The sequence below is a fragment of the Onychomys torridus genome, chromosome 1 (genome assembly GCF_903995425.1).
Source record: "Onychomys torridus chromosome 1, mOncTor1.1, whole genome shotgun sequence".
In the NCBI taxonomy this organism is placed as follows: domain Eukaryota; kingdom Metazoa; phylum Chordata; class Mammalia; order Rodentia; family Cricetidae; genus Onychomys; species Onychomys torridus.
In genome coordinates, this window is record NC_050443.1 from 2,819,313 (window position 1) to 2,846,115 (window position 26,803).

The 26,803-nt window shown below is 53.7% G+C and overlaps 1 protein-coding gene across 2 annotated transcripts; it reads right to left on the minus strand.

Moving 5' to 3' along the window:
* Positions 1–2,436: 2,436 nt before the first annotated feature.
* On the minus strand, positions 2,437–25,503 carry Ppp1r12c (protein phosphatase 1 regulatory subunit 12C). Of its 2 annotated transcripts, none has more exons than XM_036190077.1 (22): positions 25,046–25,503; positions 21,449–21,579; positions 21,250–21,368; positions 12,506–12,665; positions 7,444–7,588; positions 7,288–7,362; positions 6,321–6,394; positions 6,125–6,252; positions 5,934–6,007; positions 5,545–5,697; positions 5,398–5,465; positions 4,841–4,972; positions 4,560–4,650; positions 4,362–4,445; positions 4,229–4,289; positions 4,032–4,114; positions 3,904–3,944; positions 3,722–3,824; positions 3,504–3,608; positions 3,276–3,326; positions 3,149–3,199; positions 2,437–3,075 (listed from the first exon to the last, which is right to left on the minus strand). In XM_036190077.1, exons 1-22 carry the CDS (start codon positions 25,376–25,378, stop codon positions 2,989–2,991), a joined length of 2,349 nt encoding a protein of 782 aa, XP_036045970.1. In that variant the 5' UTR covers positions 25,379–25,503; the 3' UTR covers positions 2,437–2,988. The 2 variants fall into 2 exon arrangements, with proteins under 2 accessions (XP_036045970.1, XP_036045961.1); XM_036190068.1 differs by having other exon boundaries at positions 4,032–4,117.
* Positions 25,504–26,803: the final 1,300 nt, after the last annotated feature.

Genomic DNA, 26,803 nt, shown 5'->3' on the forward strand with positions numbered 1-26,803 from the left:
GAAGGGGGCGGCGCATAGAGACACTACCAAAGAGGCGCACTGAGGGCCCTGTGCTGTTGTGATGTGCTATAAACAGCCTCCTTTTAGGCCGTGTCACCTGCTGCCCCCCTCTCTTGCCGGCTACCAAGGAGCCAGGAATCTGAGTGATGCCCCATGTTTTCTCTCCATAAACCTGGAGACTCCGTCCCAGGCTTCCTCCTAATCACCAGTCTATTCTTGCACTAGCCCTACCTACAGCCTTTCTCTTGTTCAAAACTCTTCCATGGCTCCTCGCTGTTCAGTCCTGTTACCTGGCATTTGAGGCCGGAAAGTGCCTTATGTCTCCGACCACCCTGCATTTTGGCCCAGCCCCTTTCAGCCACAAGGGTTTTGCACTTACAGCTTCTGAGGGTTGGAGCAGCCTCCATCCATCATCTTGGCTCACTCACCTAGCCACACTCTGGACGCCTGTGCCCAGCCTCTAAGTATCTAGCCATGGAGATCTGGATGCTCCCTGGGCATGCCACAGGCTCTTGGGTCTTGCTGCCCCCCTCAAGAACTTTATCCCTGCCAAGCCCTGCAACTTGTCCAGGTTATGCAGGTGGATGATAACTGCTGGTTTTCTCTTCCAGGCTAGGTATCTCTAAGGCCTTTCTTTTCCCTGCATCCTTGAAACACACTTCCAAGAGTCCCACCAGAGCAATCGGCCTCTACTCCCGGCGCAGTTCAGTCCTTACCTGGGCCAGCAGGTGGCGCACCTCAAATCCGACCCAGGAGAGCCAGCCTTGGGCTGACAGCTTCACTAGGCCCCCTTCCTTCTGGAATAGGCCGCTGCAGATCTCCAGTGCCAGTGCGCCTTCCCTGTCTTACACCCTTGGCTTCTCCTGGCACACGGGATAAAACCTAACTCCAGCACGACAGCTGATGGCCTGCGACCCCTCTGGGCTCAGGGCATCCTTCCTCTCTTCAGGACTCCAGGCGTTGGTTCATGCTGTTGGCTCCTCAGGGACATCCTGGCCCTGTGAGGTCTGATCACTGCCTGGGTGTCATTTCTTATGTCAGAAATGGTTGATTAGCTAGTTGATTGCTTTTGTTGGAGGCAGTTTGGACACAGCCCCAGATTCTCCATCCTCCCGTTTCAAGCTTCCTCAATGCTGGGAACACTGGCAAGTGCCCTGCTGCCACCCTCCTTTCTAATAGGGAAACCAAAGAACAAGCAGTTGCCCAAACTGTTTTGATTCCCTCAGTGAGCTCCCAGGCTGCAGGCTGAAATGCAGGCAGGAACCAGCTGGCTCGCTGGAACATCAGGTGCCCATATTATGCCCGTATTTCATCCTGACTTCACCCTTTATTGATCACCTTGTCCAACAGTCCTCCAGTCCACATCCAGCCAGAGGAACCTGTTACAACCCAAGTCAGACTGTAATCTGGTGGTCAGGCCTCCCACCTCAGAGCTCAAGTTCTCAACAGAGCCATGATCCTGCACAAGGTCATCACCTCAGTGCTACCCTCTGCTACCTCCTTTCAGCCCCAAGTTTCTTCTGGTACCATAGCATGCCAGGCCTACACTACCTTCCTTCGGATATATGGCTCACCCTGCCACCCTCCAGTACCTGTCTGTGCAGCTTGACATGAGGCCTGCTTTTGACTATCATAAACACCACACACATATATACATACCAGATACACATCTACCACATATGCCCAACATGACACACACACACACACACACACACACACACACACACACCCCATAACCCACACCCAACATCAGTCATATCATGCACACCACATATACACAGTTCACCCTAAACAACACACACACCACACATATAACTCACACCACTATCAGCTGTATCATGCAGCACACACACACCACACACCACACACACAGTCCACCCCAGACCCCACCACACACTCTGCCCTCTCCCCTCCTTTCTACACAGCACTACAGCTGAAGTCCACACCTGTCTCGGTGTGCTGGCTCCTGTGACACCAGTCGGCAGAACGGAGCCCAGCTGGTAGTCTGGGCTCAATCCTGACTGTAAGGATGGAGGTACCATCCATCCCAAGACAGGCTCCTGTTCCAATTGCCGTGGCCATGAAGGACTGCTTCCTTTGAGCTATCATCTACTCCTTTTCTAGAGAAGCTAAACTTGCCGTTTTCTATGTGGACCACTCCACATTTTCAGTGCCAGCCACTGACTGCACTCACTTCTGAGGAACTGAGGGTAAATCTGAGCTCCCATTATCAGAGAGCCACAGGCTTCCCCCTGACCCTCCTCACCTCATCTGGGATCCTCTGCTCCAGCTGCTCACTTTAGCAAGGTGCCCTCCCCACACCTGTGAGCATGTCTCACCACCCACTGGACTCCATCCCAACGCGAGAGGGGTTTAAGTCAGACGGCCTGAGCACACAAGCAGGAAACAGGCCCACACCGGGCGGGAGACAAGTCACTGAGTGGCAATGTCACGACTTTATTTGTGGTGCCTGTGCTTTGTCTCAAAAATACCTTCTCCCCCTCCCCAGACATGGGTGGGAAGGGGGCAGCAAAAACAGAAGACACCCTCCCTATTGCACATGGACCCTATATACGGCCCGCCTGGCCAGGCCAGCGGGCTCTTGGCACATTCCTGGATCCCTGCTGGGGAGGGGAGGGGTGCTGGGTAGCATCACACGTGAGGTGGGACCCCGGGGCAGCCACTCTGCTCCTGAATACTGATCCTGTGTTTCTTGGTCCTTGCTTCCTTCTTGGTCCCATCTCTGGTGCCTGCCCACTCTCAGCAACGTCTCCCTACCTGGCTCAGCCTCCCACCTCCATCCTGGCCTCAAAGGGCCCGCCTTGGTTCCTGGGGACTCTGTGCTTTCCTCCCGGTTCTGAGGTCCGGAGAGGAGGTTATGGCTTCTCAACAACTTCCCCCGGAGCCCTGTCACTCATGTTCACTCGGGGGAAGGGGTGCGTGTGTCAAAAGCAGCTGCATAAATGCGGTGCGGGAACTTCTCCAGAGTCACTTGGATAGTTTGCTAATGACGCGGATCAGTGCTGCATTCTCATCCTTGAGCCGCTGGTTGTCGGCCCGGAGGTCGGACAGGGCCTAGGGAACAGGGTAGAGTCAGCTGGGTAGTGCTAGGCAGGCTGGGCTCCGGCCGCTTACAAGGCCCACTTACCTTGAGCTCCTCCTCCAGCTCTGCAGCCTTGCGCTCCAGGGCCCTCCGCTCCTGTGAGGAATGGGGACGGTTCAGAGAAAGGGCAAGGCTGGGACACAGTGGGCACACCCCAGCAGCCCAAACTCACAAATCTCTCCAGCTCCAGGAGGGCGGGCCTCTCAGCAAAGCGTTCCTGCCGCTGGTGAGGACAGAGAAGACGGGGTGTCAGGAGCTACCTCTTACTCCTCGTCCAGCCAGAGCCTGACCCCAGGGGAGGAACCCTCCAACCTCCCAGCCAGGGCCAGGCCCCTTGCCACTGGAGCTCTGCCTCTCACTGTCCCCAACACAGCTGGTTCTTAGGTCTCAGCATCTGCACCTGTGTGGCCCGCTCCAGCTCCACCTTGAGCTGCGCCAGCCGCAGGGTGGTCTCTGTCAAGGCCTCACGAAGCCGCTCATTCTCCCTTCGAAGCTCCATGTACAGCTGGGAACACAGAGGAAGCAGGCAGGCTCAGAAGGGTCAGGGAAGGGGCCAGATGTGGGCCATCAGCAGGAGCCAGAACAGGGGAGGGTGGGGCATGAGATGGGATGCTGCACCTTCCGGAAGCTTCCATCAGGCTCTTCGTGTTCCTGCTTGGATTCTGGATTGAGGTCTCTCTGCGAACGCTGCCTGCGGGAAGTGGAGCCGCCATCTACAGTGCTGGACAGAAGCTACAGGCCTTAGGGACCAGGCCCTGCTGGAGAGCAGAGCCTCAGCCCCCACTCATGACGCAGCCTACCTGCACTCCAGGCTCCTTTCTGCTGGTCCCGCCTCCTTCCCCTGGAGAAGAGCCAGAGAGTTCAGTCTCCATCCACTGTCCAGGCCTGCCCTCCCTCCAGCCCGCCCCCCTCCACACAACATCCTTACCTCTGCTGGCCCCCTCCGCTCATGGCCGACCTTTCGGTGCTCCCTGGCCGCCTGTGGTCCCTGGCCCTGCCCTTCGGGCGCCTCTGCTAGGGAATCAGCGGGAATCAGCCCAGACACCACTATAGGGGCCCTTGTCTACTGTGCAGGGAACCTGACTTGGCCCCCTGAGGAACGAGTTCCCAGAAAGCAGGCCTCACCTCTCTGGGCAGGGCCCTCAGCATTCTCCACGCCGGGGACCCCAGGTCTCTGAGAAGGGTCCTGACAGGGAGAAGCACAGTCAGAAACAGGGAGACAGGTTCCACCCACCCCACTTCACCTGACCCTACTTACCAAGCTGGGCACGACAGGCTGCTCTGGCTCAGGGGCCTTCCCTGCCACCTTCTCAGCTTCCTTCAAGTCTGTCAAAGTCACACCCTAGCAGAGAGGACATGGTCAGGGAAAAGGGCCTAGACTTTGACAGGACACAAGTTCGGGTCTCCAGCCTCCTCCCTCAGACCCAAGAGCACTGAGCCCAGCGCAGTTCCACACCTGTGTGGACCTCCGAGACTGCCGCATAAGGCGGGAGCGAGCCTTCCGCTGAGACTCAGACTCCTCATCTCGCACAGGCATCTGGTAGGACCTAAGAGGAGAACCCTGAACTCAAGAGAATGTCCCTAGGGTGCTGTCACACTGTGAATGACACCTTGGAAGGGTGCACATTCTGGCAGAGAACATTTCAACTGGACAAACAGTACCCCAGGAGCCTACCCAGAGCCCATGAGGCCCCCAAACACTGCTGTCTCGGTAAGGCCTTCCTCTAGCCTCTTTACCTCCTACGATCCCTGGACTCAGCCGGGGGTGCTGCAGAGGCCGAGAGGACATTTGGCTTCACTGGGGATCCAGGCTCCGTCCTGGAGGGTGGGGCGGAGTGACCCAAAGAAGGAGGCGTGGCAGCCTCACACCTGCATGGATTCATTCATCAGCAAACATTCCCTCAAGCCGGCATTCTGTGCCGGGCATGGGAGAGACCACAGAGAACAGCCATGGCTGCTGCTGAGTTGTTTGTGGGCAAAACACACACAAAACAAACAGCAGCCAGCAAGGCAAGTGCGGAGCATCAGAGAAAATCAAGAGAATAAGGCAGAGGCAGGTCCTGCGTTGACTGAATTAGCAAGGCAGTCCTGGTGGGCCCCAGGAGAGGGCGAGTGAGGGAAAGCCAGGCCAGCCCTCGGGACTCCACAGAAGACAAAGGCCCTGAGGCCAGCAGACTACAGCGGCCTCAGAGTTTGAGTAAGCATTCGTTTGATGCATCCTAAGGACTTTCTCAGGATCTCAAATGCCAGGATAGCACAGGACCTGTCCCACTGCCCCAGCCCCTGGTACTTACAGGGAAGAGGGCTCTGGCACTTTCCGGGCAGGGGTAGGAGTTATTCTGGCAAGACGGGGCTCCCTGGCCTGTGGGGACAGGAGAGAAACAGAGGAGGTCCTCTCTGCTCCATGGCAAGAGCCTGGACCTCCCACACTTCCCACCTACCCGAGAGGAGGTCTTTTCAAGGAGGGAGGAAGAGGCTGAGCGCTGCAGACCGAGAACTTCCTCTGCAGCCCTCCTTTCTGAGGGACCCAGGGCACCAGAGCTCCCTGTCTTCTGGAGACCAAAGCGCCTGGAGAAGGGAGCGTCTTCTGGCAGCTGGGCGAGGAAGAAGTCTTCACTATCGAGCAAAGCAATGACCTCTCTCCTCAGAGTATAACTCCCGGAGAACCACAATAAACCCCAGCCAGGGCAGGCACCACCAAAAATGGTTCTTTGTCCACAAGGACCTAGGAACCAAGGTGAAAGGCCACCTTCCTGACTGGGGGTGAAGTATTTACCCTATCCCACCCATCGCCCCAAACCTCCCATCAGCTCAGGGTGGTCAGACTCACCACAGGGCTCTTGGGGCTGGAGGACACAGGGGAAGACACGCCATTGAGGGCTCTTGGTTCCACAGGTGGGTGATCTGTGTGCAGAACACAAAGGGAAAGTCACAGGAGATGCCAGTCGGCTCTGATATTTGGGGTCCCCGGAAGTCCAGGCCCACACTCCTTCCTCAGACTCAGGAGTCTAGTATCCCTACCAGCTGGGGCTTCTTCTCCCTCATCTTCGTCCCGAAGAGGGGGACCCCCTGCCCCATCAGGCCGGCGCTCCTTTGACAGATCCTGCAGGGAGATCTTCTCACGGCTGCTCAAACGACACACGGAGCTCCTAGAGGAAGGGCAGGGTGTCCACGCCTGCTGAAGAGTCCAACCACCCCAAGCCTAGGTGCCTCTTACCTCCTGTGCTTGCTGTTTGAGGGCACCTGTGGCTCTTGGCCTCGGCTCTGAGAGGCTTCCTTTTGGTTCCGAAGCTACAAGGATGGAAGGGGAGAACTGGGGAGGGGCAGAGAGCACAGTCCCTCCTGGATCTGCTGGCCAGCCCCCTGCCACCTCTCCACTCTATGCAGGGCCCTGCAGCCACGAGGAACTCAGTATCCCGACAGCACACTGGACCGGGAGCTTGACAAGCTCTCCTAGGCTTGGCCTGATCCACTGTCACTGGCCTCCAGTCTCATTCCCAGAGGGATTCTTCTGCTTCCCAGGAGCAAGCGACCTGCTCAGACCTCCTTCCTACCCTTCACAACATCTACTCTCGGCAGCAAAGGCCAAGGCAGGTGGCTCTTGATGGTGATCATAGGCAAGCTCTGACTCAATGACAGTGGCCATCCTCTCAGACTGAACAGTCTGTTGTCATAACCTCTTGACCTGTCACAGCAGTATTCCACCAGGAATGTCACGTGCCCGTGCTCTCCTTGCATCTCTGTGCCGCAGGACTCATTTCTGGAGAATGTTTGCAATGGTTCTTCCTGGCTGGAAGAACCCCCACAATGCCTAGGCCACCTCACTAAATAATAAATTCTAGCCCATGCCATCTGCTTGGGGCCCACATCCATGATCCCTTCACTCTCCATTTTCCTAGCAAAAGTGCTAACTAGAGACAGTCTTGGGGCAGGGGAGATAGGTTCATCCTGTGTCACACACAGCTGTCTCCCTAACGAGCAGGCAGGAAACTCTGGGCACAGCCTCCCCTCCTCCTGATACCCAGAGGGGCCCCTGTTCACAGCCCTCCACCAGAGGTGGGCTACCACGTGGGAAGAGCAGGTCCCAGGCTGAGGTGTCAAGGGACACAGAATGCCAGCCCTCCCAGTTACTGTTACCTCCTCAGAGCTGCCAAGCAAAGAGGCACACTAGAATCGAGACTCACGTCCTCCTGTTTCTGGGCCAGTTCCTCCAAAAGGTTCATCACCTCCTCATCAGCCAGGTCACAGGGACGCTGCCCCTGAGTAGGGGAAGGAGGTAGATGATGATGATGTAGGGGTTTCTCCCCCTACCCTGCCCCTCCATCTGACATGGCCCTCACCGCATGGGTCAGCGAATCCATGCCCCCACCATGCTCAGCCAAGAGACGGCAGGCGTCTTCCACACCCCAGTGGGCTGCTGCATGCAAGGGTGTCCAGCCATCTCCATCCCGGAGCTCTGTGTCGTAGCCAGCTTGGAGTAGCAGCCTAAGGGCCAGGGAGGCTGGGGTCAAGTGTCAAGCTAGGCCAATGGCTGATTTCAAATTCTGTTCTGTGGCCACAGTACTACTGAGCAATACCCAAACATTACTGGACTGGCTGTCAACCAGCCTTGCCCCAAGCTTCTCTGCACAACTGAGCCCTCCCTTGGACCAGCAGCTACAAATCAAAGCTGCAAAAGGCCCCTCACACCACAGGGCTCACACTCTTCGATCCCCCAGGTTAAAGGACGTAGAGCAGCGGTGAGAGGTGATGAGGTGGGCCAAGACTCCCCACTAACCCCAGCTCCTGGAGAGGATATGACCCTCGAAGTGTAATTCTGGAACCACGCTGTTTTAGAATACTGGTTCTCCACAATGTGAAGCAACACACACACACACACACACACACACACTCTACAACTGGAGACACCATCACTGGAGTCCTAACTTACAGGTAGAAGCAGGTAGCATCAGTGGGTAGAGGCTGGAGAGGCTGCTCAACCTCCTCCAACAGAAAGGACAGCCCTACCATAGAATGGTAAGATCCCAAACATCAGAATGCTGGAGCAGAGCCAGCCCAGGTTAGCCAACAACCTTCCAGAAAGTGACAAGCTGGCCGCTCTCCAAACTCAGCATGGGCCAAGGCCTCTTTGAAGAAAGTGAAGTGAGGTCCTGGGCCAGTGAGGAAGGCACAAGCACAGGAAGGCGGAGATGCCTGACAGACGGCAAGGCACTAGGTCCTGTCTGGCCCAGAGACCCACCCTCCCTCACATTTCCCAAGATTCCCCTGCCCCCTCCCCACCCCTGCCCCCCTGGTCCACTGGGCATGCTGGGCTTGTCTCTGGTGTAGGAGGTACTAGCTGGTCAGTATCCTAGGAGTCTGAAGCCTGGCACCCAGTCAGCCTCCTAACCTATCAGCACTTCGTCACCCAGCAGTTTCTACACCACTGAGTCTGCAGAGGACCCCTCCCTACTGCACGCTATTATACTCTCCCGAGGCCAAGGTTTTCTTCTTATACACTTAGTTTTATTTACTATTGTTGTGTATGTGTACGTGCATGTGTGAGTGATGTGTGTAAATGTGAGCACATGTGAGCACATGTGCCACAGCACGCATGAAGATCAGAGGACATAGGGATTGGTTTTCTCCTTCACCACCGGTCACCAGGCTCCTGTGTGGCGACCACTTTTACCCCTGCGCTGGTCTAGAAGCCACTCCCCGGAGGACGGGTGGCAATGTCCACGGCATCACACACCCGAGTCAGAGGTGCTTCAGCGGGCAGACAGCCTTCAGACTAGAGTGACTCGGCCATCACGGCCCTCTTGGTGGCTATGGTGGGCACACATCTGAAATGCCAGGGCAGCCGAGAGGATGAGAAGTTTGAGACCCGCCCAGGAGACAGCACTAACAGACATCAAGTAAGTATTTACCTCTACCTCAACGAGGAGACTAACAGAAAGACTTCTAGTACAGTGAGAAATAGTAACTAACTGTAGATTCAGTAAAAGAGGAACGTAAACACAAACCCACACAAAGGGGCTATCATAAAATTACTAAATTCAGTATGACGGCTCACACCTGCAATCCCAGCACACAGAGGCTGAGGCAGGAGGACAGCTGTAAGTGCAAGGCCAGGCTAGTCAGGAGTGCCTAGCAAGACCTTGTCTCGATGGGAAAAGGAAGAAGAAGCGACAGGAGAGGAGCGAGCACCAGGACTCTCACCGCTGAGCCAGAGGAAGGCGGAGAAGGAAGAGTAGGAACTCAAGACTACCGGGTCAGTGGCCATCCTCGGCCCGCATGGGGTGTTTCCCAAAGACCAAATAAACAAACACAAAGTTGTCATCAGCGAATTCTTTCCCAGGGCTGGGACTGGAACCCAGAACTGTGCTGGGCAAGTGCTCTATCCCTGAGTCACACCCAGCCTCTCCCGGTGGACTCAGGGTGAGCATCCATTGACGACCTGCACCTATGCCCCCACGCTTCAGTTCTGGGACCAGAGAACAGGCTGCCCACAAGCATCGACACTCTCTCTCTACTCGATTGCCCCCAAGGACTGTGGAGACGGCTCCCGGCACAGCGTTTAAGCACACAAAGAAAGGCGGCCTTCTGATCACCAGAATCTACAAAAACTGAGTGGCTAGCTGTTAAAAAAAAATGACATCAGGGCTGGAGAGATGGCTCTGCTCTTCCAGAGGACCCGGGTTCAATTCCTAGTACCCACATGGCAGCTCAAGATTGTCTGTAACTCCTGTTCCAGGGGTTCTAACACCCTCACACAGACACACACATGCAGGCAAACCACCAACGCATATTAAAAAAAAAAAAATGGCATCATGAAAATTGCAGGTAAGTGGATGAAACTGGAAAAAAAAAAATCCTCCTGAGTGAGGTAACCCAGACCCCCAGACCAAGAAAACCAAACACGGTATGTACTCACTTAAAAGTGGACATTAGCTGCTAAGTAGAGGACAATCATGCTACAATCTACAGACACAGAGGTGCTAAGTAACAAGGGGGGTCAAGAGGGTGCATGGATCTCCCTGGGAAGGGACACAGAGGGATTTTGCAGGGGAACGGACAGGTGGGGATGGGACAGGGAGGTCAGGCGGGGATAAGCGGGTGAGGGAGAGAGACTGAGAGAGAGGACTGCAATGGGGCACTCTGAGGTGATGCGGAAACCTAGTGCAGGGGAAACTCCCCGGACTCTGCGAGGGTGAGCCTAGCAAAGCCTCCTAGTAATGGAGGACACAGCCTGAACCGGCAGTTTTCTATAGCCAGGCAAGGCTTCCGGTAGTGGGACTGGGGCATCAACCCAGCCACAAGTCTTCTGACCTACAATCTGTCCTGCCTCCATGATGTGCTGGGGTAATGGTGACACAGAACTTGTGGGAGAGGCCAAACAATGACTGGTCCAACTTGAGGCCCATGACACAAGAGGGAGCCCATGCCTGACACTGCCTGGATGGCCAGGAGCCAGGGGCTGGACAGCCCAGAGACAAAGGGTACACCCAAATACTACTGGGGAGCGGGTAAAAAAAAGTCAATGAAATGATGCCTAGTGGTAGTCTGCTATCCTCACAGACCAGTGCCTAGCCCAAGTGTCATCAGAGAGGCTTCCTCCAGCAACTGATGGAAACAGATGCAGAGACCACAGCTCAGAGAACCCCCAGAAGAGGAGGAGGAAGGATTATAGGAGCCAGAGAGGTCTAGGACATCAGGAGAACACGGCCCACAGAATCAACTAAGCAGGGCTCATAGGGTCTCCCAGAGACCGAAGCAACAATCAGGGAGCCTGTGTGGTCTCCACTAGGTCCTCTGTATCTATGTAGCAGATGTGCAGCTTGGTGTTCTTGTGGGACTCCTAACAGCGGGACTGGGGTGTCTCTGACTCTTGCGCCTGTTCTCAGGACCCCTTTCCTCCTGCTGGGTTGCCTCATCCAACCTTGATATGGGGATGTGCAAGCCTCACTGTCTGTAACTTGTAGACATCTCTGAGATACCTTCTCTTTTCTGAAGGGAAACAGAGGAGTCGATCTTGGGGAGAGGAGGGGTGGAGGGGAACTGGGAGGAGTGGAGGGAGGAGAAACTGGTCCGGATGTAATATGAGAGAATAAATAAATAAACAAATAAAATAAAGACTGAGTGGACACGGCAGACCATCTGTTATTCCAATGGGAAAGGCAGAGACAGGAAAATCTTAGAGGGAGATGGCTAGCTAAACTTGCCAAAAAGGTAAGCTCAGGGTTCAGCCAGGGACCCTGCCTCAATACGTAAGGTGGAGAGCAACTAGAGAAGATACTACATGTCAACCTCGGGCCTCTACACACATACAAGTGCCCATTACACATGCATGAACACACACCACACAAACCTAGTTTTCTGTGCAATCAGGAATGGTCAGTGATGAGAACTGGGTAAATGAACACAGGCATTCAGTGGTGCACACACTTCAGAAATGTTCTCCTGAAAAGGAACAGGTATTTGCTCCCTCTGCCTCTGCTTCCTGCTGACTTGGGGTGTAGATGCAATGGCAGGTGATGCAAGTCACAATAGGCCACACCCTCAAGGTAGAGTTCATGGTCTAGCCTGGGCACTTGGATGCTTAGGGCATCCTGTCCACTAAAAGGGGTGGGCTCAGAGCTCAACGTCAGACCTGGGACTCATACTCAAACTATAGAGGCTGAAGCCTGTCCCTCAGGAGCAGACCTATGCAAACAGGCTATAAGTTTAGGATGGTTCAAGGTCTTAAATCCTGCCTGAGAACTGCCTGTATCCTTACCAGCATGAAAAGCAGAAAGACTGACAGGTTCACCTTAATTCCATTTGGGGGTTTGGTTGTTTACGACAGGATCCCACTATAAAGCACTAGCCTTATGAATATGTAGACAAATCTAGCCTGAAATTCCAGTAATCCTCCTGCCTCTGCTTCTTAAGGATTGTGATTACAGGTGTATAATACCATATTATGAATGTATGTATATAGACAAGCTCTTGCTAGATAACCTGGGCTAGCCTTCAACTCACAGCAATCAAGCCTCAGCCTCCCAAGTGCAGAAATTAAAGGCATATACCACCATGCCTAGCTTAATGACAATTTTTTAAAGATTGATTTTATTTTTATGTGAATGAATGTTTTGTCTACATATATATATATATATATATATATATATATATATACACACACATACATACATACATACATACATACACACACATATGTGCGCGCACACACACACACACACACACACACACACACACACACACACGCACACACACGCACACACACACACATCATTTGTAAACTTCTTGAGCACAGCTAGGGAGAGGAAAATACTTGGCTTTAGGTATGTAACCTAGAGGAAGGAAAGGACAAAAGCCCCAAGAAGCTTCAAGATACCAAACAATCACTCCGGCCTCGCTCACCTCATCACCTCGATGTAGCCCTTGGCAGCAGCCACGTGCAGAGCAGAGGCCCCGGTCCGGGGGTGCCGGGCCTCTGGCATGGCACCCCCATTCAGCCAGCACCTTGTGTCATGAAGCAGCAATTCTTCCTCAGCCCGCTTGGCTGCCTCGACATCCACACCTGGGAGAAAGAGGTGACAGGTGGACGCACACAGGATGGCCGAGGAAACCCAGCTTCAGTCTCAACTGGTCTTTCTCATTCAGTTCCCTGCTTGGACTTGGGAGACCTGGGCTAACCCAGTGATTCCCAACTATGCTCTCTGCAGACCCAGGCACCACCGAGGGGCTTTAAGACACAGGCCAGCAATGGAAACCACAGGTCTTGACCCATGTGCATCAGTATCCCGTTTATGTATTTTTGATATAACATCTCAAGTATCCCAAGCAAACCCTGCACCTGATTCCATCTAAGTCTCCCTGTCTCCCCACTATAATCTACAATCCAGCACCTTCACACACTGCCATACTGGTTCCTTTTCCCTTCTAAGTGTGATAAACCAAACAAGACTTCACCATGTAGTTATTTGTGGTGGCTCATGCCTCTAATTCCAGCACTCAGCCTAAGATCCATACTGAGTTTCAAGCCAACCCGGACTACAGAGTCAGATTCTGTCTTAGAAAAGAGTAACAATTAAAAACACAAAAGCTGACGGGGGTGGTGATACACGCCTCTAATGGCAGCACTCAGAGGCAGAGGCAGGTGGATCTCTGTGAGTTCGAGGCCAGCCTGATCGACAGAGTGAGTTCCAGGACAGCCGGGGCTACACAGAGAAACCCTGTTTGGAAAACCAGCAACAAAAGCTACTTCACAAACTATTTCTGTCATTAGGGCAAGTTTCATCCATGCCCACATGCCCAGCTATTTGGCACCTTGCTGTCCCACAACAGAAGTGAGTCGGTACCTTAGCACGTTGTGCTTACACTGGTATGCTACACGCCTGTGACCCCAAACTCAAGAAGCTAAGGCAGGAGGCCAGCAGGGCTACACAGAGAGACCCTAAGTCAAAAGCCAAGCAAAGTGGGAGGGCTGCTGAGATGGCTCAGCAGTTAAGAGCACTGGCTGCTCTTGTAGAGGAGCCGGGTTTGATTCCCAGCACCCACATGGCAGCTCACCAACAACTATAACTCCATTTCCAGGGCATCTGACACCCTCTTCTGGCCTCTTTGGGCACCCATAGACACATGATAGACACATAGACACATACACACACACACACACACACACACACACACACACACACACAAATAAAAATAAATAAAAAAGAAAGAAAACAGATAGTCCCTGTCTCAATCCCACCCCCAAATAAAATAAAATAAACAAAGGGCCAGTGACTTAGTTCAGAGTGTAAAGCGCGAAGCCCGATGAGCGGACTTCACTCCTGGGAACTCACAAGGTAAAAGAGAGTAAATTCCCACAAGCTGTGCTCTCTCTGACTTTTCTGCACTTGTGCACACACACATAAAAAGAAAATAGCTCTATCCTGCACCTAGGTTCTGACCTGAAACGAAACTCTAAGTTGGTTTCTGCTTCCTTTCATGAGCTACAGTTTCACTTTGTGAGCTTGCCTTGGCCTCAAACTCACAGTGATCCTCCTATCTCGGCCTCTTGAAAGCTGAGATTAAGAGTTACACCCCACACCTGTACTCTCAGCACTCGAGGTTGAGGCAGGAGGATTGTTCCAAGTTCAAGGTCAGCCAGGACTACGGCTTGAGGGCCTGCCTCAAACATCCCAAGAGGGCAACACAAAGCCAGGCAGCTGAGCCGAGGCTGCAGCCAGACCCTACCCCTCCAACCCTCGCTGTGATCCTCATTCCTTCCAGTACTATGAACTCACCAAGATCACAGCAAAATGGTCTTGGTTAATGTTCTGCTTTCTCCTGGGAAGGTTATTACTGCCTCCTTTTACAGTTGTGAAACTTTTCACTTACCGAAGTTCCACAGTTATGCTGCTGTATACAGTAACTGGCAGCTATGGGGAACTGCCGAGCACTCGAAACTGAGATGTGTTGAGTGTAAAATGTACTTGGGATTTCAAAATACAGGAAAATGGTAAGGGCACTCGTGGACAATTGTTTTAAACTTTGAGTGCACATGCCATGGCGGTTGGTCAGAGGGCAATTCTCAGGAGTCAAGTCTTGTCCCCCACCTTGCTGAGGCAGGGCCTCTCACTTCTGCTGCTGTGCTGTGTACTCTAGGCCATCTGGCCTGTGAGCACCCCGACAATTGTCCCACCTCACTTTAGGGACTGGGAGTACAGATGTGCACCAGTGCCACCAGCTTTTTACAAAGGTACTAGAGATGGAAACTTGGGAGCATCTGACATCTTTACTGGGCCATCTCCCCACTTCCCCTTACTGTTTTGACTGCACTTGATTTGAATATTGGCTTTGTTTTTGTTTTTGGTGCGTGTGTGTGTGTGTGTGTGTGTGTGTGTGTGTGTGTGTGTGTGTGTGTGTAGGATGAGCCTCTGGTCTTCCTGCCTCCACATCCCCAGTGCTGGGACTGCAGTCTAGCACCACCACACCTAGTTTAAATGGATCCTGCTTAATGGATACACACTCTACCGACTAAGGCCACATCCCCACCCTAGGACTTGGAAGTTTCAAACTACATTGTGGGTCACCCTTTCTACTGGGCGTCCCTGGAAAAGGCCTCCAGGTACCACCTGGCTTTAAATACCAACACAACGGGGCTGGAGAGCTGGTTCCACCATTAAAGGCTAGGCTCACAACGTACATGAGACAAAACCAACACAAGGGGGCAGAACTCACCAGTTCAAGGCCAGCTGGACTAACAAAATAAGATCCTGTCTCAAAAACTCAGGGAGCAGGGTTTAGTCCAGTGGCACTATGCCTGCCTGGAAACATAAGTTCAACCCTCTACACACACTGGGCTCCTTTCTAGCCTCACTACACTCCCTCATAACCAAGGTAACCAACTGCTCCCCTCAACACATATACTGTACACTTCCACCATGAAGCTTTAACTGAGACCCAAGATGTTCTTTCTCATCCCAAGCCAAGGCCAACTCCATCTGGACACCAGCTGCAGCTTGGTGCCACCTGGGGGCAGTCGGCTCCTAGCTCCTTGAGTCTCCTGGCCAACTAGGGCTTCCCTTGCAATGGCAGAGTTGAAGAATGGGTGGCTGAAGTCCATCTGCAGCAGTCAGTCTGCCCTCTTCCCCCAGACGCCTGCTTCCTTGAAGGGAGTGGAGGGAAGGGAGGGGAGGGCAGGAAGGGGAGGGCAGGTCCCCTTGCATTTCTTCAACGGTCAGCCAGTATTCTGGGCATGCTCAAGGGCACCCTGTGCTTTCCACGCAGCCTAGACCTGCTTGCGCTATTCAGTTTTTCTTACACAGGCTGGTTAATCTGGATTTTTATTTCATGTGTATGGGTGTGTTGCCTGTGTGTATGTCTGTATACATGTGTGCTGGTACCCAAAAAGGCCAGAAGTGGGTGTCAGGCTCCCCTGGAACTAGAGTCCTCTGGAGGGCCAGCAAGTGCTCTTTACCACTGAGCTATACCTCTGGCCCCTCCATCTTATGTCCTGAGAGTGGGTTGCCCACTGATTCAGCGAGACTGACTGCCTGCAAACCCCAGGGATCCTCTATATGTGCCTTCTCCCACACCTGCTAGGATTACAGGTGGTGGTGGGCTTGGCTATATAGTTGCTGGGGAACCGAACTCAGGACCTTAGTATGTGCAGCAAGCCCCTCTACAATTCTCCCCTGGCTTAGCTACATTCTCAGTCCTGAAAACGAAGGGAGGGAAGGTGTGGTGTGTGTGTGTGTAATACTGAATTTGCTGTAAGAAAACTTTATTACATTTATGGCATTGTGCGAATGTGTATGTGCACTCACACAAACATATGGAAGTCAGGGAACAGCTTGCAGAAGTCAGTTCTCTCCTTCTACCGAGTGGATCCCAGGGACTGATCTCGGGGGTCAGGCTTGGTGGTGAGTTCCTTCACCCACTGAGCCATCTCACCAGCCTGAAAATAAAGCTTTAATGGCATCCAGCCACATCTGTTTTTTCTCATCCTGTCCCTGGCTCATTTCCCTCTACAGCAGCTGGTAAAGTCGTTATAACAGAGACCGTACACCCTGTAAGGCCTGAAATATGTACTGTCCAGCCCTTTGCAGGAAAAGTCAGCTGACCCCTGCTGGAACCACTTGCTTATAAATCAGGGTGTCCTCGACCGTCCGGTGGAGGCGCCACCCTTCCAGTCTCACCAACAGTCAACAGCAAGCTGCATTCCTGTGCACTCAGCACCCCGGAGGAGCGCAAGTGCCAGCAGACAGGAGCTCAGGGCAGCGGCATCAACCATCAACCGTGCTCACCCTGCCCGAGCACTCCCTCCAGGCACGGCCGTCCTGCTCCCCTAGCTTGTGCTTCTAACTACCAGTCCACTGTGCCTGTCCCTGCATGCCGCAGTCCTCCTCTGTCCTAAGCCTCCCTCCTACCCTGTCCCCCAGGGGCTCCTTCTCCACAGAGACTGTGCTTTAAAGTCTTTGCAGGACCTTGATCCTGCAGCCACGACAGCACCACTAGGGTCTGGCAGCACCCACTCTTCCTCCTTCGGTGACCACATCCTGACTCTCCTCGCCCAGTCACAGGGCGACAAGTCCCCCTGCACAGTGAAGGGCTCTACGACTGCCATGAGGTCATGTGCCACACAGAGCCACTGAGGGGGCGGCTACTGTGCTCCAACCAGGCTCGAGCCTTGCTAAGCACCGCAGCGAGAGAACGGAGCCGACAGCAGGCCAAAGCAGCTGGTGGCATTAGGGATCCATCTCCACCGACTGGAACTCTAGGGCTTGGACAGATGGCTCAGTGAGTAAACGGGTCACCACACAAGCGTGAGAACCTGAGTTCAACCCCAGCACTCTGCAAATGCCAGGCACGACGGTGCACCTGGTATCCCAGCACTGAGAAGGTGGGGACAGGAGGATCCCTGGGTTCACTGGTCAGCCAAACTAGCCCAATCATGGAAGCTAGTGAGAGACCCTGTCTCAAAAACAAAGGTGTACAGCTCCCAATGAACATTCCAGATTGACCTACAGGCTCCAAACACAAGTGTACATGCAGACATGCACATATAAGCATACAAAGAACTGAAATCCTGCGCACATTAAACAACAACTCTGTCCTCGCCCATTTTTATTACATTCATTTGTTTGTGCATGTGGGCGAGAATCACAGAGCAATTTGGAGGTCAATTCTCTGTTCCACCATGTGGGTCCAAAGAATCACTCAGTTGTCAGGCTTGGCAGCAAGCACCTTTATCCACTGAGCCATCTAGCCAGCTCCCCTACCCCCTTTTGTTCGTTTAGTTTGTAGTCAGAATCTCTCGGTGTAGTCCTGGCTGTCCTGGAACTCGCTCTGTAGACCAGGCTGGCCTCGAACTCAGAGATTCACCTGCCTCTGCCTCCCGAACCAGGATGTGGTAGCATTAAACTCACCACACCCAGCTCTACTCCCAGGGCTGTTAGTACCCGGAAACCACAGTTGATGGTCTGTCAGCTCTATGATTTTGATTACTCTTGGTATCTCACACAAATGGAAAGTGTGCCCTTGTCTTTGTGTGCCTGGTTTACTTCACACAGGTCCGTAAGTTTCATCCATATCACTGGAGGTGTCAGTTTCCTTCCTTGTTAAGGATAAATAACATCCTTTTATCTGTACAGACCACATTTTGCTTCTCCAGCCCTTGATGGACTTCGTCCCCTCCCTGGTACTGAGGATGGAATTCACAGACTACACCAAGTACCACAGGCCAGACTACAGGCTGGACTAAGCCACACCCAAGCCCTAGGCTACTGTAAATACACCTGTAGGTAGCTTCCTCACTGCCCAACACCACAAAACATAAATAAGAGAACCAGACATGGAGGCACACTACTACAGTCCCAGCACACAAGAGGCTGAGTCAGGAAGATCTCAAACTCAAGACCACACCGTACTACCCAGTAAGTTTCACAGGAGCCTAGGCCAACTAACTAAATTAATTAATAAAATAATTGTACAGTGGGTCTGCATCTCAGGATGCTTGTTTTGTTGTGTTGTGGTGCCTGGGATTGAACCTGGGCCCATGTTCAGCAAGTGCTCTACCACTGAATAGCATCCAGTCCCCTCCTTTGTTTATTTATTTATTTGTACTATTTTTAATTATGTGTGCATGTGTATCTGTGCAGGGACATGCACATATGTGTTCCGGTACTGGAAGAGGTATGAGCTCCCCCAGGTGCTAGAGCTGGTGCTCTGAACTGAACTTTGGCGATTCAGAAAGCACTCTCAGGGGCCAAGCCATCTCTCCATCTCTTGCTTGTTGTTGTTGTGGTTGTGGTTGTTGTGGTGGTTGTTGTTGTTGTTTTAATTTTTGAACAGTCTCACTACATTGCCCAAGTTGGCTTGGAACTTGCTCTGTAGTTCAGGGAGGCCTTGAACTCACAATTCATCAGGCAAGAAAACACCCCATTTGAACACTGAGAAATGCTGTATCAGCACAGAAAAGGGGAAGGGAAGCGCCTGAGTGGGAGAAGCTGAGGCCACAGCAACAAGTGACCTGGGGCATGGAGGTAAGAGCCCCAGGCCGCCCCACCTCATTGCTGGAGGGGGAAACCCAGCAGGGCCTGCTGAGGGAGGTGCTTCCCCATTATCTGGGCAGAGTTTACAGCATCAGCAACATAGTCTCCAAGTGGCTGAGGAATGGAAGGGAGGCTGGAAAGGGAAGAACAAGAAAGGTATTGATTGATGCCTGTGTGTAGGGAGAGGAGGAGAGCCGGCTAAAGTAAAGGACATCTGTTTAAACTGCGATTCCATCTTATGAAATGTCCCTAACAGACAGATCCCCGAAGGTCTCAGAGGCTGCTGAGGGATGAGGAAGGGGGCTAAAACTATAGGATTTCTTCTGAGGGTGACTTTTAAAATGCTTTGAAATCAATGTGGTGTTGACTCTACAACTCTGGACCACTGCACACCCACGAACTGCACTTGGAATGGGTAAATGCTGGGCTTGGTAATTACAGCCCCAAAAGCTGCACTATTATAAAAACCATTTGTGGGCCAGAGGGCTGGCGGGCTAGCTCAGCAGGTGAAGGTGCTTGCCACCAAGCCTGACAACCTGAGTTCCATCTCTAGGACCCACATGGTGGAAGGAGAAGCCTTCCCTAAGTTGTCCTCTGACCTCCCCCCCAACCCCCCCAATCCCCACCCCCGCACAGTGCATGAGCACTCATGATAAACTAAATAAATCTAAAAAATAAAAAAAAAGATTTCATATAATCTAAGTACTCAGGAGGCTCAGGCAGGATTGCTCCAAATTCAAAGCCAGCCTGATCTACGTGGTGAGTTCCAAACCAGCCAGGACTACAGCAAGGCACTGTCTCAAAGACAAAAACTGGGCTGACGAGCTGCCCCGGTGGTTAACAACGCTGGATGTTCTTCTAGAAGACCCAGGGCAGCTCACAGCCGTCTGTAACTACAATTCCAGGACCCAGTGCAGCTTCCAGCCTCCACAGACACCAGACATGCACGTGAACACAGACGTGCATGGAGCGTGGACAAACGCCCACACACAATTTAACCAAGTGTGTGGTGGAGCCCGGGAAAGGACCTATGGCACTGTCACAGCACTCAGGCAGCTTTTCTGAGTTTGAAGTTTTACCAAAATTACATCAGGGAAGGGGACGGGAAGGAAGGAAGGCAGGCAGCTCAACCACTGTTACCCCCTGCTCGCCCATAGCCCAGGGAGGCTCCTGACTTCTGACTTCATCTTTTGGTGCCCACTAGTACCAAGCATCCCCAAGTGACTCACAGCCACCTGAAATTCAATATACCAACATGGTGAACCCATGTCTTTCCATCCTGGGTGGTAACATGTGAGGGCGGGGAGCCAAGACTATGCCTCCCGTGATCTGTTTGTCCTCTGTCCCCTCTCATCTTCTAAGTGGATGCTCCCCAGTTTGGAACTGAATCTAGGGTATACCGGCGTCTTATGCTCCCGGAAAGACTGCTATGCTGCATGGCATCCCCAGCCCAGCCTGCTTCCTGATCCCCTTCCTTCCAGGCTCCGCACTAGAGAGCTGACAGCACCCAGCTATACCCCAACTGGCTCTGGATACTGTTTGGTTTGTGTGCTGACAGGGTCTCATGCAGCCCAGGCTGGTCTTGAACTTACCCTGTGGGGGAGCATGACCCTCCTGCCCCCATCTCCTAAGGCTGGGATTATAGGAATGTGCCACCACCCCTGGCCTGGACACTAACTCTTCAGGCAAGCAGAGAGGGATCTCAAGCCCTGTTAAGAACTTGCTGTTAGGAACACACACACACCCCACCCAGGAAGATGAATAGGGCCAGACATGGAGATTCAAGGGGCTCCTAGTTCCCATCAAAAGAAACCAGAGCAGGATGGGAGCTCAGAGAGAATCCACCACATGCTCCAGTCCCTCCTAACACATGGCGGGGTCTAGCCATCCCGCTCCTTACTCCTGGACAAGTCCTTGCTCACAGTACCTCCATCCCTCAGTTCCTCCGAGCTGAAGAGGCAGACCCACTCTCAGCAGTCAGGGCTCTCATTCTGTGTCCGACAGTGTCTAACTAGACCCCTGGCAACCCTGGGGACAGGTACCACTCTCACTTCACAGGGGAGGAAACTGAGGCACAGTGAGAGCTAGAGTCCAAAGCTCTCAATGCCATAGGCCCACCTCGGCGGGTGATCTCTGCCTTCAGCAGCCCCTCCATGGCATCCGACTCAGCCAGGTCCAAAGGCAGGTCTCCATCACTGTTGACAGCGGCAATGTTGGCTCCATGGCTCAGGAGGTACCTGGGGGCCGGAGAAGGTCAGAGCTGCCAGGCCTGGACCTTACACGTAGCCCAAGCCCTGCTCTCCAACCCTCACCTCACCTGGCAATGTCCAAGTACCCACAGGAGGCAGCCACATGCAGAGGCGTCCAGCCCTCGTTGTCCGCTTGGTTCACAGTAGCACCCTGCTCCACCAGGAAACGCACCACCTCCAGGTTCTCATCTATGCAGGCCTGAGGACGGGGACAGGCTCATCAGCTCTCCCCAGAGGCCCAACAAGGGGACATTTCTGCAAAGGCAGACCCAAGAACCCAGGGCCAGTGAGAGGCATGGAGAGCAGTGCTGACCCCCTACAGCATGGCTTTCAGGGATCCTCCAGCCAGCAGCTGCCTAAGACACCTGATTACCCCATGCTCGCGTCACCTACACGTGTAGAGCTCATGGAGATGAGGAGCAGGCTCCAGAAGGTAGACTGAAAAAGTGAACATGGAACAAGTGGGGTGCCATCCCTGCACGTGACTTATAAACACATTCTGTGAGACGGAGGAGCCCCAGAGTCCAGCCATGTTCTTCCAGGGCACCTTGGGCAGACACACCCCAGGAATCATCTCCTGGGGGAACCCAGGACCACAGACACTTAATAAAGTCCATATCCCAGCTAGGTAGTGGCAAAATACTCACTTAGCCCTGAGTTCCATCCACAGCACAGGAAGAAAAGATGTCACCCCAAAGAGACACACATGCAGCACATGCCAGAGACGGAGTCAAGGGTCTGGGGCACATTTCCCAAAAGGAATGAATAGGCTATGTTCCCTATGCCCAGGAATCCAAGCAGACAAAGCCCTGGGTCACTGAGGGCCTACCGTGAACAGGTTTCCTCAGAACATCTTTTCCACACTCCACCCCACCTCCTCACCCTCAAAACTGAAGCTTGGGGAGAGGAAGGCCTCACCCTAGCCAGCACAGCACCCAGAGCCATAGGAGAGTTTGTCTCCATCCCTGAGGACACTGGCTGGCCACCGGAACCACTGAGTCTAGGGAGGGGGCTAGGTCCAGACTCTGGGGTCCTCATGAAAATTAACCCCCTTCTTCAAGCTCAACCATCTGGAGACAAGGGATGGAGGCTACAAGGGCCAAGAGCATGAAGTCATGGAAATTTAGGCTGGGGGGATGGGGGGGGGCACACGTGCCCTGGGAACGGGATGAACTCTGGGCTTCACTCTGGGCTCAGTTTATTTCCACCCTGTTGTCATGGTGACGGGAGGGGGGGCAAGGAGGCAGATGGGCCTTTCCCTTTCAAGGACCTGGCTGGGTACGGGCATCCATGTGAAAGATGCCTGAGGCTGGGCACTGGGGACCCAAGAATCCAGACCCACCTCCTCCTCCCTCAGATGCAGAACTCTAACCAATCCTACTTCCTTAGACCCAGGGATCTGGACTTGGCCCTCCTCCCTCAGACCCAGGTGTTTGGGAGAGCTCTTAACTCCCAGCCCTACCTTCTCCAGACCCAGCTCCTAGCCATTATGGGACAAGGGCAGGAGAAATGTCCCTGCCTTGCAAAGGTAGAGGCTGGGGCTTAGGGAACACCATAGCAGGAGGCTGATGCCCCAAGGTTTAGAATAAAAAAAAAAAAAGTCCGAGGTGGAGAAATCACCAGACAGGGTGGCCAAACGTCCCTGTTTCCAAGGGACTGAAACTAGCTCCAGGAATTTCACTGCAGCCCGGCAGTACAGGAGGTGACACCACACTCTCACTACTCCAAACCCCAGGCCCCTCTATGTGCAGGCCCTGTAAGCCCACTGCTCTCACTGAACCTGATTTCCCAGGCTCCCACGGCCCTGCAGAGCCCAGAGTCAGTTCACCAAGGTCTCTCCACGGTGGAAGGAGAGGCCCACCTGGAAGGCTGCCTGGGGGGCAGGTTACTGGTTCCTGTCAGAGAGGGTGCTCTGGGGGCCTCCAGGAGAGCCAGAGGAAAGGGATGGAGTCGGAAGGGAAAGCTCAGGAGGGCCAGGGGCTTTGGTGATCAGGTGATCAGCCTGAGCCGATCTCCTGGACTGGTCAAAGTCGCAGACACCCTGAGAGGGGCCTCAGGGAAATAGTACCTGCGCTGTATGTCGAGGAAAATGTCCCAGACAGCCCTGGGAGCAAATTCCCAGTGCACCCCTGAAGTTCATGCAGGCCCCCAAAAGGAAGTTTTCAACATGACACCTCTCACCATAGAGTCCTTCTGGGGACAGGGTGACCACTGGTCCCATTCCACAGGTAAGAAAACTAAGGAACACAGAGAAAAGACACTCAAGAGACAAGAGACAGGAAGTGGATACCCAAACTGACATTGGTCAGTACTGACTTTGTTTCTGTGACTGGGTCACACTCAATGTGTGCTGAAGTTGACATTGTCCTCCCAAGCCTCCTGCCTCCACTTTCCAAGCACCTGATTTCTGTGGTACTGGGGGATGGAGCGTGAGGCTTCCTGCATTCTAGGCAAGCACTCTACCACCTAAGCGACATCCCAGCCCAGGACAGACGGGGCTCTGACGCTGTTTCTCTACCTCCCTTTGTTCCCTATCCCCACGAGCTGCCCGGCTTTCCTCCCAGAACCCCATTTCCACCAATAACTGAACTACGGGGATCCTAGCAAGACAACCCGGGAGATGAAGGGTGCCATGAAGAAGACTGACATTGAACCAACACTTTGACCAGGAGGAAGAACTGGGATGGAGGCTCTCGAGTGACTCATCTTGTCCCTGGTGATCCCAACTGTGGATGATGGAGAGATAAAAGCATCCTAAATACAGAAAAATCCAGGCAACACGAGATGGTCCTCACTCTCGGGCAAAGATCACTGGAAAAAACAATCCCAGTGTCTGAGATGCCCAGGGTTTTGGTGAGTAGGTTCTAGAAGGTGACAGAGGGCATAGTTTTTAAAAGAAGATGTTGCCCAAATAAAGTCCAAGAGATGGTAGGTGGAGTGGCCGTGCCTGTAACCCCACAAATGAGGGGGCAGAGACACGAGGACCTGTGTTTGAAGCTGGCCTGGGCTACTTAGCAGAATGTTCTCAGGAAAAGCAACAACAAAACAAAACAAGAGGAGAGAGAAGTAGCTCAGAGCTTGGAAGATTTGATGCTTAGACGTTTCCAGAGAGGCAAATAATGCGGACAGAGAAAGAGAGAGTCCAAGAGAAACCTCTCTAAGAGGTGACAAGATCCCCCAAAGGGAACGAATCGAGAACTGAGTTAAGAGGTAGAGGGTAGGAGAAAGATAAAGACAGAACGGGGCGACCCAACAGAGGGAGCACCTCTTCAAGGAAACAAAGGGGTACACTGCCTACTAGGGAAAGGACCATCCTGAGGCCACAACGTACAGCACAGGTTGCACAGGAACAGTAAGGCACAAGGCGGACCCTCAAGGAAGTGACACTGAAGGACCTGGGCCTAGCCTAGGAGGAGGGTCAAGTCAGACTGCAGGAGGATGAAACCTCAGGCCTGGAAGACCGCAGCAAGCACCAGCCTGGAAAGGAGAAAGCCAGCCGGCGTAGGCACGGAAGTAAGCAGCCTGCAAAAGATGCACAGGAGAGCGCTGACAGCGCGGATGACAGAGAAGAGGCGGCCACGGAGCAGGCGGGGCCCTCAAGAGATGGCAGAATCGGGGGAGGGGAGGATGCCCGGGCGGCGCAGACACGGGGCGGGGGCGCTGACCTGGTGCAGGGCGCTGATGCCGTCGGCGTTGGTGGAGTCGAGCACCGCGCGGGCAGGCGGCGGGACGGCGGGGTCGGACGCAGCACCCGGGCCGGGGCCAGGGTCGGCTGCGCGCAGCATCAGGCGAGCCTCGTCCAGATCGCCGCCCGCACAGGCCGCCAGGAACTCGGCGGCTCGCTCGAAGCGGACGGTGCGGGCGCGACGCTCCCCGGGGCCCGGTTCAGACCCCGCCCGCGCCCCCCACTGCCTCAGCTGCTCCTGCCGCCGTTCGCGGGCTGCCGCCGCCGCCGCCGTCGCCCCCGGGCCCGCTGCCGGGCAGTCCTCGCCCGACATCGCGCCGGCCGCCCGCCCGCCCACCAAGCGAGCAGAACGGACGAGCGAGCGAGCGAGCGCCGGGCGACGAACAGCCGCCACCCGCCCGCCCCGGGGGCCGCCGGGAACCGCCGCGCTACAAGCACCGCCCCGAGGCTCGACCGGCCCCCGGACGGAACGCTGACGTCACGGAGCTGGCCCATAGCCCTCTGGGAAATGGAGTCCTAATTGAGGAGACTTGCGTAACTAGCGCAGATAGGTTAGAGAACGAGGGAGCGGGCAGGCCCGCCAGGAGTGCCGGGAAAATGGGTTCTATAAACGGAAGTTTTCACTAGACTCGCTAAATCCTGAGGAACATTTGGAAATCTGGAGCTGGAAGGGGTCGAATGGAACCCGTCAAAAGGCATGTCTTTAATCGCAGCACTTGAGCGGCAGACGCTGATGAATCTCTGAGTTCAAGGCCAGCCTGGTCTCTAGAGCAAGTCCCGGGACAGCCAGGACTACACAGAGAAACCCTACCTGGAAAAACCGAGACACAAAAATTGCCTAAAGAAGGACATGCCCCCAGGGAATGCTGGGAATCTGGGTATAGGGGCTGGACAGGATGCCCAAGGGGATGCTGGGAAATGTAGTGTAGTTTGCAAAGCGGTTAAACGATGGCGCATGGGAAATGATGGCGTATAGCGGAACCTGAAAGATACAGAAATAAGATTTCCATACTTTTTGTGTTTTGTTGTGAGAACTCACGGTGTAGCTAAGAATGGCCTTAAACTCCTGCTCTTCCTGCCTCCATCTCCTAATTACTGACATTACAGAGTTTGTTGGGGTTTTATTTTTGTTTTTGAGACAGTCTCGCTATGTAGCCCTGCCTGGCCAGAAACTCGCTAAGTAGACCAGGTTGGCCTCGAACTCGCAGCAGTTTGTTTTGGTTTTGAATCTGCCCCCGCCCTCCAACAACAACTCAATGAGGACAGGGTTTTGTCTTCTTTGAGCACGATTTAGTCATGATGACTAAAACTGAGCCAGAGACTAGGCAATGAAAAATACTTTCGAATGAATGAATGGGCTCCCTAAGGCATCGGAAAGACCAAGGGCCCCCGGGAAATTGAGTTCTCAAACCAGATTAAAGACAGTCGCCGCCAAACTCATCTGGGTGACCACTCTTCACACTCTGGGATAAAGTTCCCGTGCAAAGTTCAAGGGAATCAGATAACATAGGGCAAGCTGGGAAATGTAGTCTCAGGGTCACGCCTCCTAAAGGGTTCAGCCCCGGACTTCCAAATGTGCCTCAGGACCCAAGGTACCCAGGAAAGTCAGTTTCCAGATCAAAAGAAAAGTCTCTAAATGGGAATCTCTTGAGCACACAGGAAGAAGGCTCCCAAAGAGCAGAACCCAAAATGACCACACGTTTTTCCTTAGCCCACCTAGGGCTGCACAGGACACTAG